The 17,382-nt window shown below is 38.1% G+C and overlaps 1 protein-coding gene across 2 annotated transcripts in view; it reads right to left on the reverse strand.

Moving 5' to 3' along the window:
- Positions 1-16,402, reverse strand: part of rxrba (retinoid x receptor, beta a) — a 29,778-nt gene extending 13,376 nt beyond the window's left edge. The window contains exons 1-5 of one of the 2 annotated variants that reach the window (XM_046843797.1): positions 15,963-16,402; positions 15,592-15,716; positions 11,869-12,098; positions 6,801-6,954; positions 3,194-3,373 (exon numbers count right to left, since the gene is read on the reverse strand). In XM_046843797.1, coding sequence (XP_046699753.1) covers positions 3,194-3,373; positions 6,801-6,954; positions 11,869-12,098; positions 15,592-15,607 — 580 coding nt within the window. In that variant the 5' untranslated portion in view covers positions 15,608-15,716; positions 15,963-16,402. The remainder of the gene's footprint in view (positions 1-3,193; positions 3,374-6,800; positions 6,955-11,868; positions 12,099-15,591; positions 15,717-15,962) is intronic. The other variant, XM_046843796.1, reaches the window with a different exon arrangement.
- Positions 16,403-17,382: the final 980 nt, after the last annotated feature.

Raw genomic sequence — 17,382 nt, forward strand, 5'->3', positions numbered from 1 at the left:
ATATATATATATATATATATATATATATATATATACACACACACACACACATACATACATTCACATACATATATATACATACACATACATTGTATATATATATATATATATATATATACATATATATATATATATATATATATATATATATATATATATATATATATATATATATATATATATATATATATCACACACACACACACACACACACACACACACACACACACATACCAACCAAAAGTTTGGACACACCTTCTCATTCAACGATTTTTCTTCATTTCCATGACTATGAAAATTGTAGATTCACACTGAAGGCATCAAAACTATGAATAAACACATGTGGAATTATATACATAACAAAAAAGTGTGAAACAACTGAAAATATGTCATATTCTAGGTTCTTCAAAGTAGCCACCTTTTGTTTTGATTACTGCTTTGCACAATCTTGGCATTCTCTTGATGCCTCCTTTGAAGAACCTACAATATGACATTTTCAGTTCACTTTTTTGTTATGTATATAATTCCACATGTGTTTATTCATAGTTTTGATGCCTTCAGTGTGAATCTACAATTTTCATAGTCATGAAAATAAAGAAAACTCTTTGAATGAGCAGGTGTGTCCAAACTTTGGTCTGTACTGTGTGTATATATATATATATATATATATATATATATATATATATATATATATATATATATATATATATATATATATATATATATATACACACACACACACACACACACACACACACACACACACACACACACAGTGAGGAAAATAAGTATTTGAACACCCTGCTATTTTGCAAGTTCTCCCACTTAGAAATCATGGAGGGGTCTGAAATTGTCATCGTAGGTGCATGTCCACTGTGAGAGACATAATCTAAAAAAAATCCAGAAATCACAATATATGATTTTTAAACTATTTATTTGTATGATACAGCTGCAAATAACTATTTGAACACCTGTCTATCAAGTCAAGTCAAGTCAAGAGTCAAGAAGCTTTTATTGTCATTTCAACCATATATAGCTGATGCAGTATACAGTGAAATGAGACAACGTTTCTCCTGAACCCAGGTGCTACATAAAACAACATAAAAACAACAGTCACAGTACAGAAGAACACAGGGCCAGGAACTAAGATCCTCGCCACATAAAGTGCATGTGTGCAACTGGTGCAAACAGTGCAAAAGACAACACAAGACAGTGCAAAAGACAACACAAGACAGTGCAGAACAATACAAAATACACAAAATATAAAAATAAAAGCAGCAGTAGCTCCGCCAGTAAAACTTGTCGTGACAGGATAAGGTGCACAGTAGCAGAAATGTAAACAATTATAAACAGAATTTTGCAATCCTATAATAGTGTAAAAAAAATATGGTAGCAGCAATCAAGATAAAGTGAACAGTGACCAATGGATTCACAGAATAATGTGCAAATAGAGCAAGTTCCGGAGATCAGCAACAAACGGCATGTAAACATTATGCTATAATGAGAGGTGTGAATGGTGCTGAGACCTGGGTGTGTGAAGTGTATGTGTGTTGAGCTAGAATTCTGACCCTCAAAGACCTGTGAGTCTGCCTTTAAAATGTCCACCTCCACTACATTTACTATCCTAAATTAGATGCACCTGTTTGGGGTCGTTAGCTGCATAAAGACACCTGTCCACCCCATACAATCAGTAAGAATCCAACTACTAACATGGCCAAGACCAAAGAGCTGTCCAAAGACACTAGAGACAAAATTGTACACCTCCACAAGGCTGGAGAGGGCTACGGGGAAATTGCCAAGCAGCTTGGTGAAAAAAGGTTGACTGTTGAAGCAATCATAAGAAAATTTAAGAAGCTAAACATGACTGTCAATCTCCCTCGGACTGGGGCTCCATGCAAGATCTCACCTCGTGGGGTCTCAATAATCCTAAGGAAGGTGAGAAATCAGCCCAGAACTACACGGGAGGAGCTGGCCAATGACCTGAAAAGAGCGGGGCCACCGTTTCCAAGGTTACACTGTCGGTAAGACGTCATGGTTTGAAATCATGCATGGCACGGAAGGTTCCCCTGCTTAAACCAGCACATGTCCAGGCAAGTCTTAAGTTTGCCAATAAACATTTGGATGATCCAGAGGAGTCATGGGAGAAAGTCATGTGGTCAGATGAGACCAAAATAGAACTTTTGGGTCATAATTCCACTAAACGTGTTTGGAGGAAGAAGAATGATGAGTACCATCCCTACTGTGAAGCATAGGGGTGGTAGCATCATGCTTTGGGGGTGTTTTTCTGCACATGGGACAGGGCGACTGCACTGTATTAAGGAGAAGATGACTGGGGCCATGTTTTGCGAGATTTTAAGGGACCAACCTCGTTCCCTCAGTTACAGCATTGAAGATGGGTCGAGGCTGGGTCTTCCAACATGACAATGACCCGAAGCACACAGCCAGGATAAAAAAGGAGTGGCTCTGTAAGAAGCATATCAAGGTTCTGGCATGGCCTAGCCAGTCTCCAGACCTAAACCCAATAGAGAATCTTTGGAGGGAGCTCAAACTCCGTGTTTCTCAGCGACAGGCCAGAAACCTGACTGATCTAGAGAAGATCTGTGTGGAGGAGTGGGCCAAAATCCCTCCTGTAGTGTGTGCAAACCTGGTGAAAAACTACAGGAAACGTTTGACCTCTATAATTGCAAACAAAGGCTACTGTACCAAATATTAACATTGACTTTCTCAGGTGTTTAAATACTTATGTGCAGCTGTATCATACAAATAAATAGTTTAAAAAAATCATATATTGTGATTTCTGGATTTTTTTTTTATAGATTGTCTCTCACAGTGGACATGCACCTACGATGACAATTTCAGACCCCTCCATGATTTCTAAGTGGGAGAACTTGCGAAATAGCAGGGTGTTCAAATACTTATTTTCCTCACTGTATATATGTATAAAAAAAGGAAATGTCCAATTCATTTTAAATTAAATATTCGGTTTTATTTGCTATATACTATTGTACTATTATCCCTAGTTTTGACAGCATACTAGCATTTTCTCTTAAAAAGAAAGATTCACTTTTAAAGAGAGGGGAAGGGTGAAGGAGGAATAAAAACGCATGCTGGAAAATCCTTGCCTCCTTGAAACATCCTGACAGACTACATTAAATAAAATTTAAAAGTGCAGGCTAAAAAGCAGCGGTCTTACCTTCTCTCTTCATGCCCATGGCTAGACACTTCTGGTAGCGGCAGTACTGGCAGCGGTTCCTCTGGCGCTTGTCCACCATACAGTCCTTGTTGTCTCTGCAGGTGTAGCTCAAATCTTTCCTCACAGTGCGCTTGAAAAACCCTTTACATCCCTCGCAGCTGTAAACGCCATAGTGCTTCCCTAAAGAGTAGTCAACCAAAGAAATTGGTAAACAATCAGCATTAGACACATAGAGGCAGCTTCTGTGTTCACGTTGTGTGTATACGGGGGACATCAATGTTTAAAGTTATATATTTTATATAGCTCGTCTGAAAATGTTCTAGTATTTCAAACGTTAACCAGAACGTGAATGGCTAGAGTTTACAGCTGATGTAAGAGTTCATAAAGAAAAAAAAATAAATACGAATATATCCCGAGCCACTTCAGAACTAAAATTAAAGTTCAGATCAGAGCTTTTTTCTTGCCATCATTGTTCCAGTTTAAGGAATGAAGCCACGTGTTGGACTGCGAAATCACACATTTCTTCCTGCAGTAGCTACACTTTCTTAACCTCAGTCTCATCTCATTAGTTTAGTGTTTAAATAGAAAAATAAGTTTTCAGTCTGGGAAATTCTGTTTCTCAGCACAGAAGCTCACCGCTAATAAAAAATAAAAATAAAAATCAACATCAGGAGCAGTTAAAATATGAACTCATGATAATGGCTGCTTATCAAAATTAATCCACTGTAAAAAAAAAAACTTTTATGAATTATGTTTTCATGCAGAAAGTGTGCTACGCTGACGTTCAGAATGGATACACGAACACTAAAGGTTCACAATATATCGAAGATGTAGATATGGCCATATGTATCGCTAATAAAAGCTTGTGATAAGTGACATTCTACATTTTAATGAAGTATTATAATCCTGTGCATAGTGACAAATCTGTGTTACTGAGGCTCACACGTGACATGTAAATTTACAACAATGAACCAGAATCGATGTACAGTGCCTACTTTGGAAACACTAGTTTTTTTGTAATCATTTTTTTAAGACATGAGCATGTTCTTTTTGTGAATATGCAACAACGTTTACCTTGTCCAAACAAATATAAAAATGTTCATACAAATATGTAACAAACAGAAACTTATTTCGTGTCTCCATACATTCTGCTGAAATACTTTGCCAGGCCTCTTGTCAAACTTTGAAATGGGTTCAATATCCATCCAGTTGATCCAGTTGAGCAGTGCAATAGAAATTAGGTGCAGTGACTGGGCAGGCCATTCCATTAGATCCCTTCAGCTGACTGTTTGGTCTCTAAATAACATCTGCAGAGCTTTAGGTCATTTTCTTCTTGTATGGTAAAATTGGCTCCTAAAATCCACAATCCAGATGGAGATGCATGTAGTATGAAAGGATAGCCACGTAGGTTCTGTATTTCTTCACCTGGAATAAATCTCTAATTGTCCCTGCTCCAAAACAACCCGAAACCATTAAGCTTTCGCCTCCATGTTGGACTGTGAGCATGAGGCAGTCTGCAACATGTTCTCTCCTATTTGCAGTCTTACATAAGTTCTTCTTTTTAAGCCAGAAATGTCAGAATCTTCCCACAGAACGTTCTTCCAGACTCTTTCTTTCACTGTCCAATTCTTGTGCATTTTTTACCTTTTACCTAGATTCTTGCATAGAAACAAAAGGAACATGCATGTGTGTATCAAAAAACAAACTTTGTTTCCAACTTCTGACAGGCTCCATACGTGTCAAAATGGGAGTTGCTGCGCTTTTAATCCTGTGTGCTTTAAGTATTTACTCACAGTAGTAGGTTGGGCCAACATTTCTAATCTGTAACCTCAACTATATCATGTTAGCACATTTTTCCAAAAATGGTCCAAATCTGATGAACTGCCTGCCACTATGACTAAGCATCAGAGCACGTTACCTGTATTTAATCAATGAACACTCTCATGAGTCCCATTTTTAGTTGTTGATCGTTTTGGAATAAATCCCTCACATCATTCTACATTACATAACAACATCGAGTATTATCCAACCATGACATGTATTACATATGCTACAAGTTTTCTTGTTAGGCTTTGGATTCTTGGGATATTAATAGATGTTTCTTCTGTCACAGGTTATTTATTTAAAAAAAAAAAATTACAACACACTAAAAGCACTACTTAGAGAGGTTACCAGCTCCAGTTGTATCCCACTTCACAAATATTTTAAACATTGGACTTTAAGGATAACCAACCTGCCAATTAATATATGCTGTGGCATAAAGTTTTTTTTGTTTAAAAATCACACTGTTCATGTCACTCAAATGTGGATGGGTTCCCCTTTTGAGTCTGGTGCCTCAAGGTTTCTTCTGTCCTCTGTAAATAACTCAACTTACAGCCATTATGATCTAAATAAATGGTAACAAAAGTGAGTACACCCTAATTGCACTTCAAAACTGCATCCAAAGTGTGAATATTTTGTGTGAGCACCACTGTTATCCAGTACTGCCTTAATCCTCCTGGGCATGGAATTCACCAGAGCTGCACAGGTTGTTGCTGAGATCCTTTTCCACTCCTTCATAATGAGATCACGGAGCTGCTGGATGTTAGACACATGGCGCTTCTCCACCTTCCAGTTGAGGATGCCCCACAGGTGATCAATAGGGTTCAGGTCTGAAGACCAGAGGACATGGTTCCAGTAATTCATGCTCTTGGACAGGTCATCTTCAGCAAACTGTTTGTGGGCTTTCTTGTGAGGCAGCTCCAGTAGAGGCTTCCTTCTAGAACGACGATGATGCAAATTGACTTGTTGCAGTGTGTGGCGTAAAGTCTGAGCACTGACAAGTGACCTTCTGCTTCTACAACCTCTAAAGCAATGCCTCTATAACTGGCTACACTGCACTGTAACTCTGTGTTACTGATCTTCTTATAGCCTCAGCATCTTCGTGGAGAGCAACAATTCTAATTCTCAAATCATTAGACTCTTTACCATGAGGTGCCATGTTGAACATCCAGTGGTCAGTGTGAGAGAATTGAACTCAAAGCAAAAGATTTTAACTGCTCAAATACAAGAGACACAAATGTGTCTGATCCTGACAAATAGACATGAACATGATGAATAGGTCACGTGGCTTTGCCTGATTACATGCCATACAGCTGTTATCACTTGGGTGTACTCACTTTTGTTGCCGGCTAATTTGACAATAATGGCTGTATGTTGAGTTTTTTCAGAGGACAGTAAATCTGTACTGCTATACAAGCTGCATATTGACTACTCTAAAATATAAGTTTCATTTCTATAGTATTGTCCCTTTAAAGATTATACTAAAATGCTTGCTGAAAGTTGAGGGGTGTATTCACTTTTGTAAGATACTGTAAATATAAGCAAATTGTTGTCATTTTGTTTACATTCTGTAAAGGTGTACACTGTGAAAAGCACTATAGAAATGAACTTAAATCGAACTGAAATGGTTAATCCACAACCCTCTAGGAATATGCCTTCAGAAGTAGAGAATGTGTCACACTGGTGTTTACACCAGTCCAATAGTAAATCACACGAAATCCTGTCTGGTCAGTATCCTGCTCATTCGTTCCCATTTAACCTCTTCCAAATTGTGATGGAAATGTACCAGAAGAGCGATCGCCACAAATCGCACAGAGACGTTTGTGGGAGAGTGTGGGTCCAGGGGTGTGGCCTAAAAGCGGTTTCAGGCCAAATGGTGGCTTCACGTCGTCTGAACTGCTGACGGCATGCAGGCCAGACATGGACACTGTAGAGTTGATCTGGAAAGGAGTGGGGGAAGTGGGTTATTACAATATTACATTGCAAGATAAAACTACTAGCAATAAATATGTACCGTAATTTCCGGACTATTAACCGCACCCACTGAATTTGACAAATATTTTTATTTTGAACATAAATACACCACACCTGTCTAGAAGCGGTATAAGTGCCTGTTACACGGCTTGTATCTAAACAGTAGCCTACCAAGAAAGTAATTGTTCACTGTCTTCCTCCTTCCTTTCAAAACTATTTCCCTCGAGATTTTTTCTTCCGGCATCGTCGCGTGTTTTAAAAATCACCATCGGTGAAGCTTTTCTCCCGATGCCGTGCAGCTCAGAACACAGGTGAAGTGCGTTTTTTCATGCCCGGTTGTTTTCAGCGTGACGAATGATTCGCATTTCCTGTTGACAGTCCGAGTGAGCGGCAGGTCAAACGTCAGAGGAACCTCATCCATATTTATGATGTGGTGCGGCCCGATTCAGTGGGAGTTCACCCAATTTAATATAGAGAGTCTCTGTGGTTCACCTGAACCCGTTCGGCAATTTAGTTGGTGAAATTTAAAAAGTAGAGGGACAGTTTAATGGCTTGAAGCTTGTGAAGCCGGGAAAAACAAAGGAAAAACCCATAAATTAGCTGCTTTATTGTTTAAGCCGCGGGGTTCAAAGCGTGGGAAAAAAGTAGCGGCTTATAGTCCGGAAAACACGGTATGTGCACTCAGAAGTCTAATGACATGCATTCCTGTTCCTGTAGAGAATAAGAGTTTGCCATATAAGCTTTTGTAATAATAATTTACGATAAATATTTATGCATACAACTTGAAATATTGAGGCTGACCCCCAAGTCATGAATACAGAAAAAAATTAACTGAGTGTCCCACCCACAAAAAAAAAAAAATAAACACTCATTGGATCCTTAATCAAGCAAAAACGTTTGACGACAATTTTTTTTTTAATCGGAATGTTCAACGTCAATGCATACTTTTGACTCATTTCTATGCATCACTACTTGTTCTCCAATACACGTAAGAAATAAGTAGCATTACAAGAAACCGCTTATTTATGGGTTGTGGTGTCCTCTGACAGAAAAGAAAAAAAAGGGCTTGAAGAGTTGAAGTCACCAGATTTTTCCAATGAAAGTAAAGAATGCGGTGACGTGTATCTTTAACGCAGCCCTTTTTCAACACTTCAACCAATAAACAAGCAGAGAAACTATGCATAAGCTACGCTACAGCACTGTACAGTACTCATTATAAATGTGATATTTCTACAAATTTGCACAATTCATTTCGTTATATTCTTGCAAATGTTTTCTGTGCGTGTTTAAAGAATGTGGGAGGATTTATGGCTTAAAACAATAAAAAAAAAATACATATAAATAATAAAATAAAATAAATAAAGCTTTTCGTGGTGGCGTCCACTTACAAAATCCGTTTTTTCGGGGTCGGTTGTGACACGTAACTACCGCGATAAACGATGTTTGATAAAAGTATTTTTCATTCTGTGAAACACAAAACTGGAAGCCTTACAACAATACCATCCACACGTAGGGTTTCAAGGTTTACAGTGCAAATCAAACTGATTCGTCTTCATTATAATTCTGCCTGTGACCCAAAGGACTTTTTGACAGTCATTTCTTTTTTTCAATCTATACTTATAAGTACTTGTATCTCAAGCTATATCCTTTAATTACTTTAATCTGTACTTCTGTCAATGTCTGCCATACACATTCATCCCTTTCTGACAATGTGTGTGTGTATACAGGTGCTTCTTAGAATCTCATTAAAAAGTTTATTTTAGAAATTCAATACAACTTGAAACTTGTATATTATATAGATTCATCACACACAGACTAATATATTTCAAGTGTTTACTCCTTTCAATTTTGATGATTATGGCTAACAGCTAATAAAAACCCAAAATTCAGTTTCAATTCAGTTCCACTTAGAATATTGTGAAAAAGTTCAATATTGGAGACTCATGGTTTCACACTCTAATCAGTGAATTAACACCAGCAAAGGTTTCCTAAACCTTCAAATGGTGTCTCAGTCTGGTTCAGGCTACACAATCATGGGGAAGACTGCTGACTTGACAGTTGTCCAGAAGACGATCATTGACACCCTGCACATGAAGGGTAAGACACAAAAGGTCATCACTAAAGAAGCTGCTGTTCACAGAGTGCTGTATCCAAGCACAGTAATGGACAGTTGAATAGAAGGAAAAAATGTAGTAGAAAAAAAGTGAAATAAAGCCCATTCCGGAATTTGGGGAGATTCACGACGAGTGGACTGTAGCTGGAGTCAGTGCCATGTACCAGGAAGTTTTCCTCTGCTGACCAGCTTTATGGAGATACAGATTTAAATTTCCAGCAGGACTTGGCACCTGCCCACAATACCAAAAGTACTAATACCTGGTTTAAGGACCATGGTATCCAAGTACTTGATTGGCCAGCAAACTCGCCCGACCTAAACCTCATAGAGAATCTATGGAGTATTGTAAAGAAGAAGATGCGAGACACCAGACACAACAACATAAAGAGCTGAAGGCCGCTATCAAAGCAACCTGAGCTTTTATAACACATTAGCAGTGTCCTAGACCGATCGCCCCCATGCCATGCTGCATTGCTGCAGTTATTAATGCAAAGGGAGTTCGAACAAGTACAGTGGAACCCGGTTATGTCGATGTCCTAGGGGGTTGCCAAAAAGCATCGAGGTAACCGATGATCAAGATAAACAAAAATCTAAATGGCGGCAATATATTAATGTGCTTGAAATTTCTTTATGTACATGATGTGCGTTAATAAATGAGAATGTGCATGCACGTGTTTTTGAAGGTTTTTTTTACACAACAGCGTTGCCGCGATTTGTTTGATGAAGGCATGCTATAAAAATACATACAGTACATGTTTATCTGTCAGGAATCCCCCTGCCACGCCCCCTTCGGCCCCCTTCAGCGTGGCAGGTGTTTTCTCGGCCGCTTTCTCTGAAGCTCTCGGCTTCAATCGCGCACATATGGTGCTCGTTTAGCATCATCACTATTTAAACTTCCACACTCTCACTGTCCGTTATTGTTGGTATATGTTGGTTCACGGCGGTCGTTGTTATCGCGCATGCGTATCCCGGTACGTGCCTTCCCACCGGCACTCTCTCAACGGCTGCTTTTTTCTTCCCAAAGCCGCGCCGCGCCCCTACTAACACTATGAACACTAGCACTAACTAACAGCAGAGATTCACCAGTATACAATACAACACCTGTAGCAGCTGTAAGCCTTGATTTTTCCGCCACTTCCGCGAGTTCTTCTGCGGCTGCACCGAGATAACCGACGTTAAATGGCAAATTTTTCCCCCCTTGTGCTCGAGATATTAGGGTTCGGCGACTTAAAAAAAGTCGACATAACCGATAAAAAATGCTTAGAAAAAGCGAGAATTTGGCGGTTCCACTTCAAAAACGTCGACTTAATAGGGTTGTCGAGGTAACCGAGGCGAGATAAGCGGGTTCCACTGTATTGAGTTCTGTACTCATACTTTTCAGTAGTCCAACATTTCTGTGTTAAAACTCCTTTTTTCTTTTTTTATTGGTATTAAGTAATATTAGATTAATTCCAAGATACTGAATTCTGTAAGCCACAATCAATAAAATTAAAAGAAATGAACACTTGAAATGTGTGTGTAATAATTCTACATAATATACGAGTTTCACTTTTTGCATTAAATTACTAAAATAAATCAACATTTTAATGGTATTCTAAAAAAGAAAAAAAAAAAAAGCATTCCACTACAGGCTGTACTCTGTATAAATGTGTATGTAACAAATACATTTTAATTTCTCTCTTATGAACCTTTTATAAGTTTTTAGCATAGATATGTTTACATATACTCTTGTTTATAGTCCCTCTTTGCACAGTATTGTATAGTCAAAGTATACAGTAGGTTTACTGGTCGGCACTATCGTGTTATGTGTATTTGTCCCACACTGTCCTGTGTTGTCTGTCTGTACTGTTTTTTGTCTGCACTGGTTGCACTCGATGCACTTTATATAGCTTTATGTTGTGTGTTGTAGCTCTATGTTGTTTAATGTAGCACCAGGGTTCTGGGGGAACGTTGTCTCATTTTTACTGTGTACTGCATACCACTGTGTATAGTAGAAATGACAATAAAAGCCTCTTGACTTGACTATAAAATGTGTATCATTTACAGTCCCGACAGCTTTTTGGTGTTCATCGAGGCCTTTCCTTTCTAACAACAAATGCAGCCTTCATAGGTGAAACCCAGAGCTGAAACCTAGGAGTAGGTATTCAGAATTACTGAATGATTTAAACAACCAATCTAAGACACACATGGGCAGCAAAAAAATCCCATTTCAGTCACAGTTTCTAATATTTCTGCTTAAATGAAACAGATTCAAACAAAGGTGAAATGTCACAAATCATTAATGTAAATAGTAATAGTATTTACAGATGTAGTAAATATCAGGAAATCAAAGCTGAAATCACAATTATCTATTTCTCTCAAACCCAAATGTCTTCTGTGTAAAGTAAAAACACGCACAATCAAACTGACTCATTGAATCTCAGCAATTTTATTGACATGGTAAATAATCACCCAGAGACGTGACCTGAATCCTAAATACTAAATAAAATAAAATACCAAGATATAAGATAGACCCACTAACAACATCTACAAATAAAACTGCAATAATTGAAAATTGGAAAAATCCCTTCAACTTGAACAAAATTACTGCAGGAGGATTTCCAAAGCAACAAACAGCTGCTAAGGAACGTCATATTTCGTTTTTTATTAGATTTCTCTTTGCCAGTCATAACGAAGACAATTTTCTGCCATCGAAACGTGACTAATTTTGGAATGCAGATGGACTATATATTAAAAACACAAAGTAAATGATTCTACAGAAGCTCACCTGTGGACTGTTAATAGGGCCGTAGCCCACTGATGGCGTCCCGGGGAGGCAAGGGGAACCTAGAGAAGAGCTGATGACAGACAAGGGTGATCCCATGCTGCTAATCGGACTGCTGACTGCCGAAGTAACAGGTGGCAATGAGGTCATCGCAGCTGCTGAGAGAACCAGTGCAGGTGATTGTTTCCCTGAAGGCGGTGATGAAACAGAAGAGCTGTCTGGACTGCGAGAATCTGAAAAAAGAAACCATTGTTTCCCTGTAGGTGGTGATCATACAGAGGAGCCGTCTGGACTGCAGGATTATTTGTAAAATTATAATGAGACATTCAAAAACCTGTATGGGTAGAGAAATCAAAATTTGATTTGTACCTCCACTGTTCTCACCAAGGCCTATATTTTAGGTAAACTCAATGAAGAGAATGTACCGTAATTTCCTGACTATTAAGCGCACCCACATATATGCCGCACCCATTGAATTTTATAAAGATTTTTATTTTGAACATAAATAAGCCGCACCTGTCTATAAGCCTACATTGAAACAAATTAACTTTACATAGGCTTTAACAAAAGACAGTGTCTGTTACACGGCTTGTATATAAACAGTAGCCTACCAAGAAAGTCATTGTTCACTGTCTTCCTCCTCCTTTCACAACAATTTCTCTCGAGAGTTTATCTTTTGGCATCGTCGTGCGTTTAAAAATCACCATCGGTGGAATCTTTTCTCCCGATGCCGTGCAGCTCAGAACACAGGTGAAGTGTGTTTTTTGCCCGGTTGTTTTCAGCGTGACAAATTATTTTTTTTTACTATGTAAAAATATTTTAAGCTTCGGGCAGCAGGCAGCTGCTCCACCGTCCGCTCGTGACCCGGTGCTCGTCCACACGACCACTGCCACATAAATATGCGCTGTAGTTTGTACAGTACCATAAACTTTGCTAAACCCTGCACTGTAATTTGTACAATTATTACGAAATTACAGTTTACTACCCCATACTGATCGTTCGTTAAGACTCCTGTGTAGGCTACACTATGTCTCGACTTATGAAGCTCAGAGCTGCGAGATCAACTTATCTGTCCACCACAAAAGATGATGACATACGATCTAAGATTCTTATTTTATACCACTGATTTAATACTAATATAATTCTAGACAATCTGATAAGTAACCCTGTAACAATACAACTATATCAAATCAGCATTTAGAATCTGTTTCTAAAGTCATTTGATTTATTTCCTCATAAAAATCGACTGGTTTACTAGATAGCAAAGCTACACTTTTCCTCAAATAGATACCAGAGGCGATGAATTGGTTATTAAGAAGAGCTTTTATCACTGGCTGCCAAAATCTGTTCAACGTACAGATGAAAAAATCTGACCAGTGCTGATTAAAGTAGTAAATGACCACTTATCAGGGTTGATGCTTTTTTCTTGTGTTGCTTGACCTTAGTGCAGCTTTGATACCACTGCTTATTTGAGTAGAAATTGTAGAAAGTAAGGGAACAGACACTCCTGGCTCAGGTATTATTTGACTGAACACTATCAGTCTGAAGACTTCTTTCTACGCTTTTTTGTTTGTTTGTTGGTTTTAGGCTCACTGATTTCCCTTCTGAAAAAAAAAAACTGGAAAACTGGTACTAGAGTCCATTCTTATGTGACAATGCTACTTTAGAGACACTGACTATTAACATTGTTGAGGTACATGTTGAGGACTGTGCACTCAAAAAGAAAGTTATTATGAGTGCTTATTAACTTCTTTTTACAGAATTCTGACTAGACATAAGTACTTTATCTAGGACTAGACGCAACCAGAAGTAAGCTGTTTAATTTTTTAGTGTCTCTGGATGCTTCTTCTGTTTATTTTTTTGTATAAATAGCAGTAAAAGGTGTGATTATTGACTGCAGTCTTTCCATTGAAGTTCATGTACATAATATTACTACAGTAGCACTCATCTCAGGAATATTGCTAAGTAAGTTGCATGATGTCACTACACAATGCAGAAAAACAAGTTTGCAGTTTTGTTACCTTTATGTTGGATTATTGTAATGCTTTACTGTCTGGATGTTTCAGTAAGTACTAGTCCAGAATGCAGCAGCATGGGTCCTCACTAAACCATTCAAATTTCAAACCGACTGCAAAATACAGTGAAAAAAGTGAAATAAAAGCACCACATGCTGAAACTTTTGGTCAATTATGATCCACCATTCTGACTCTGTTCAAAAGGTGCAGACTATGTGTAAAAAAAATCAAGTCTACAACAGGGGGTAGCTTTTTTTATTATTATTGTTTAGAACTCAGAAACAGTCTTAGGTTTTAAGGTTGAAAGCTTGTTTGTCAAGCGTTTTGTAAATAGTCTTAGGTAAAGGAGCAGATATAGAGGTATAGGTATAGAGGAATAGATTGTTTTGTGAACTAGGACATTTAGATGCCTCCTCCTATCCCAATCTCACACATGCTCTCATTTGTTTTTTTTGGGGGGTTTTTTCTATGTCTTTTCTTTATGTCCCAGGAAGGGTATGGAGCAGGTTGAGAAGAGCATGGAGAGGTGGAGGTACGTGCTGGTGAGAAGGGGAAGACAAGTCGGTAAGAGTAAGACAAAGTACATGTGTGTGAATGAGAGGGAGGGCAGTGGAGTGGGGGGTACAGGGAGAAGAGGTGGAGAAGAAGGATGAGTTTATGTACCTGGCGGTCAACAATGCAAAGTAATCGAAAGTGTGTTAAAGAAGTGAAGAAAGAGTGCAGGCAGGGTGGAGTGGGTGGAGAAGAGTGATAGCAGGAGTGATTTGTATAGAAGAGTATCTGCGAGAGGGAAAGGGACAGTTTATAGGACTGTGGTGAGACCTGAGATGTGGTATGGTTTAGAGACAGTGGCATTGAGTAAAAGACAGGAGGTGGAGCTGGAGGTAGCAGAGCTGAAGAGGTCTTCGTTGGGAGTGACGACGATGGACAGATTTAGAAATGAGTTTATAAGAGGGACCATGCATGTAGGTCATTTCGGAGACAAGGTGAGAGAGGCCTGATTAAGATGTGCAGAGGATGGACATGGGGTATATCGGTAGAAGAATGCTGGGGATAAAGCCTCTAGAAATGAGGAAAAGAGGAAGGCCAAAAAGGAGGTTCATGGATCTGGTGAGGGAAGACATGCAGGTAGATGGTTTGAAAGAGGCAGATGTAGAGGACAGAGGGGTATGGAGACGGATGATCCGCTTTGGCGACCCCTAACGGTAGCAGCCAAAAGAAGAAGAATATAGTGTTTTAAATTTCAGAACACCAAATTAAACTTTTCTGTTTCCACACAGAAGGTTTTAATTGCCAGATTTTGGTGCTTGATTTGAGACTTGGCACATCAGTAAAACAGTGTATTAGTAAAACATCGGTTTAGTGATTCAAAATAATGTTTCAATGTTTCAAAATACATATAGCATATGATGAAATAAAGGACTTCATGGATAAATGAGTGTTACGTTGAAGGTTCTAAAATTCTAATTTATTATATTATATTATATTATATATATATATATATATATATATATATATATATATATATATATATATATATATAAAATTTCTGCGTATTTACACACACACACACACACACACACACACACACATATGCATACATGCATACATACATACATACATACATACATACATACATACATACATGATTAACGCAAAAGCATTCCACATTTAAGCAGATAAATTGTGTAAAACACTAAAATAAGCTCACCTCTGTTGTCGCCCATGGTCAGGGACACACAGGAGTTCGAATCACGGATCCGGGATGAACTCTACACCGCGGTCTGAGGCCCTGCCCCGCTGCTTCTTTTTCAAACAAAAAGTACGCGTACCTACCTACAGTTTACAAACAAGAGTAAAACAAAACCACTTATTAACCATAAAATTCACCCCATATCAATTTCAGTAACAAATTCAAAATTATTTATCTGTCTCGACTTGACCTAAAATGCTAGCATTTAAATGCTAGCTCGCTAGCAAGCTAGCTAACTTAGCTAGAACCCATACTCAAATCCAGACATTAGGTCGAAATCAAACTGTGCAAAAAAAACTAATATAGACGCAGCAATGCATTAAACTTACGTTTTAGATGACATGAAGGCGAATCATTTCATGGAGCTAGCGAGCAACCCTAGCCCAACCTAAATCTATAATATACTGTATAAATATAAATATACATAAAAATCTATAAGCAGGGATCAGACGACATGAATATTCTCCTGGTTGAAAACACAAGCCTGCTACTAATATATCATCTGTTAACCCTGCGTTCTTCCTTTCTTTTCCTTTTCTTCCTTTCCTACCACCTCTATCACTCTCTCAGCTACCACACTGTATCTGCTGCACACTCCTTCCTTTCCAAACAGGAAACGAAATCACTTATAGATTACAAATGCTCTACATGGGTTTCATCTGCAGGTGAGTGTCAGGCGTTAAATCGCACTGAGAACTGAGTCCAACTTCACTCCAAATCAGATGGATTGTAAACTGTAAACTGGGGTCGAGTTTTAATTGCATTCAACTGACCAAACCCCCCTTTTCACTCCCACACACTCACACTAGTACACACACACACACTTTCCATGATTTCGTCCATGAGAACAGAACCAAAACCCTGTCACTGATTCATGCATCCTGTCCTTTGTGTAGACTTTCACATTTCTGTCCTCAGGTTGATCTCCATCTCATCCAAAGCAACCCCATACAACTTATTTACATCCATAAAAAAAAACTAAAACTACTCTGATTCATATGAAATATAGATAGATTCATCCTGTTCTATGTGTAGTCTTCAAATTTCTGTCCTAAGTTAACCACATCTCAAACTTTATCCTCATCTAAATCCAGTAGCAGGCCATCAGGACCAGCAAGATCTTCTCTGCTGCCCTAATCTCTATAAGAATCAGTGACATGTTTATATATATATATGTTTCTTCATGAATATGTATTAAACTATTTCACATAGTCTGTTCTCTTCATTTAATAGCTTTTCTCTCGAGTGTATGCGTTTCAGCAGTCATGTCACGTGACATCAATGGTATCTGCCGTAAGCCCTTTAAAGACAGCACTGCTGGGATCTTCTAGATCAAAATCCATGTTGCTTGAAGCTATTGCTTTAACCAATCAGATTGAGCTCTGGTGTAACTGAAGCCATCTAGCAGGCGTCCAAAAAAGTCTCAGTTTTCCCGTCCTTTGAATGGACAGTCAAAGAGCAGACTACTCATTTAAGATAAGATAAGATAAGATAAACCTTTATTCGTCCCACAGTGGGGAAATTTCTATGTTACAGCAGCAAGACAAAGAAATAAAAATAGATGCAAATATATATAAAAAAGAAGAATATACAAAAAAATAAAAAACAGAAATAAAAATAAATAATAATAACAATAATAATATTAATAATAATAATAACAAAGAAATAAAATAAATGCAAATATCTAAAAATAATATACATATACTACAATACCAGTATATATACAGTACAATGTAATAATTTGTAGCA

The sequence above is a fragment of the Silurus meridionalis genome, chromosome 29, assembly GCF_014805685.1.
Source record: "Silurus meridionalis isolate SWU-2019-XX chromosome 29, ASM1480568v1, whole genome shotgun sequence".
Lineage (NCBI taxonomy): Eukaryota > Metazoa > Chordata > Actinopteri > Siluriformes > Siluridae > Silurus > Silurus meridionalis.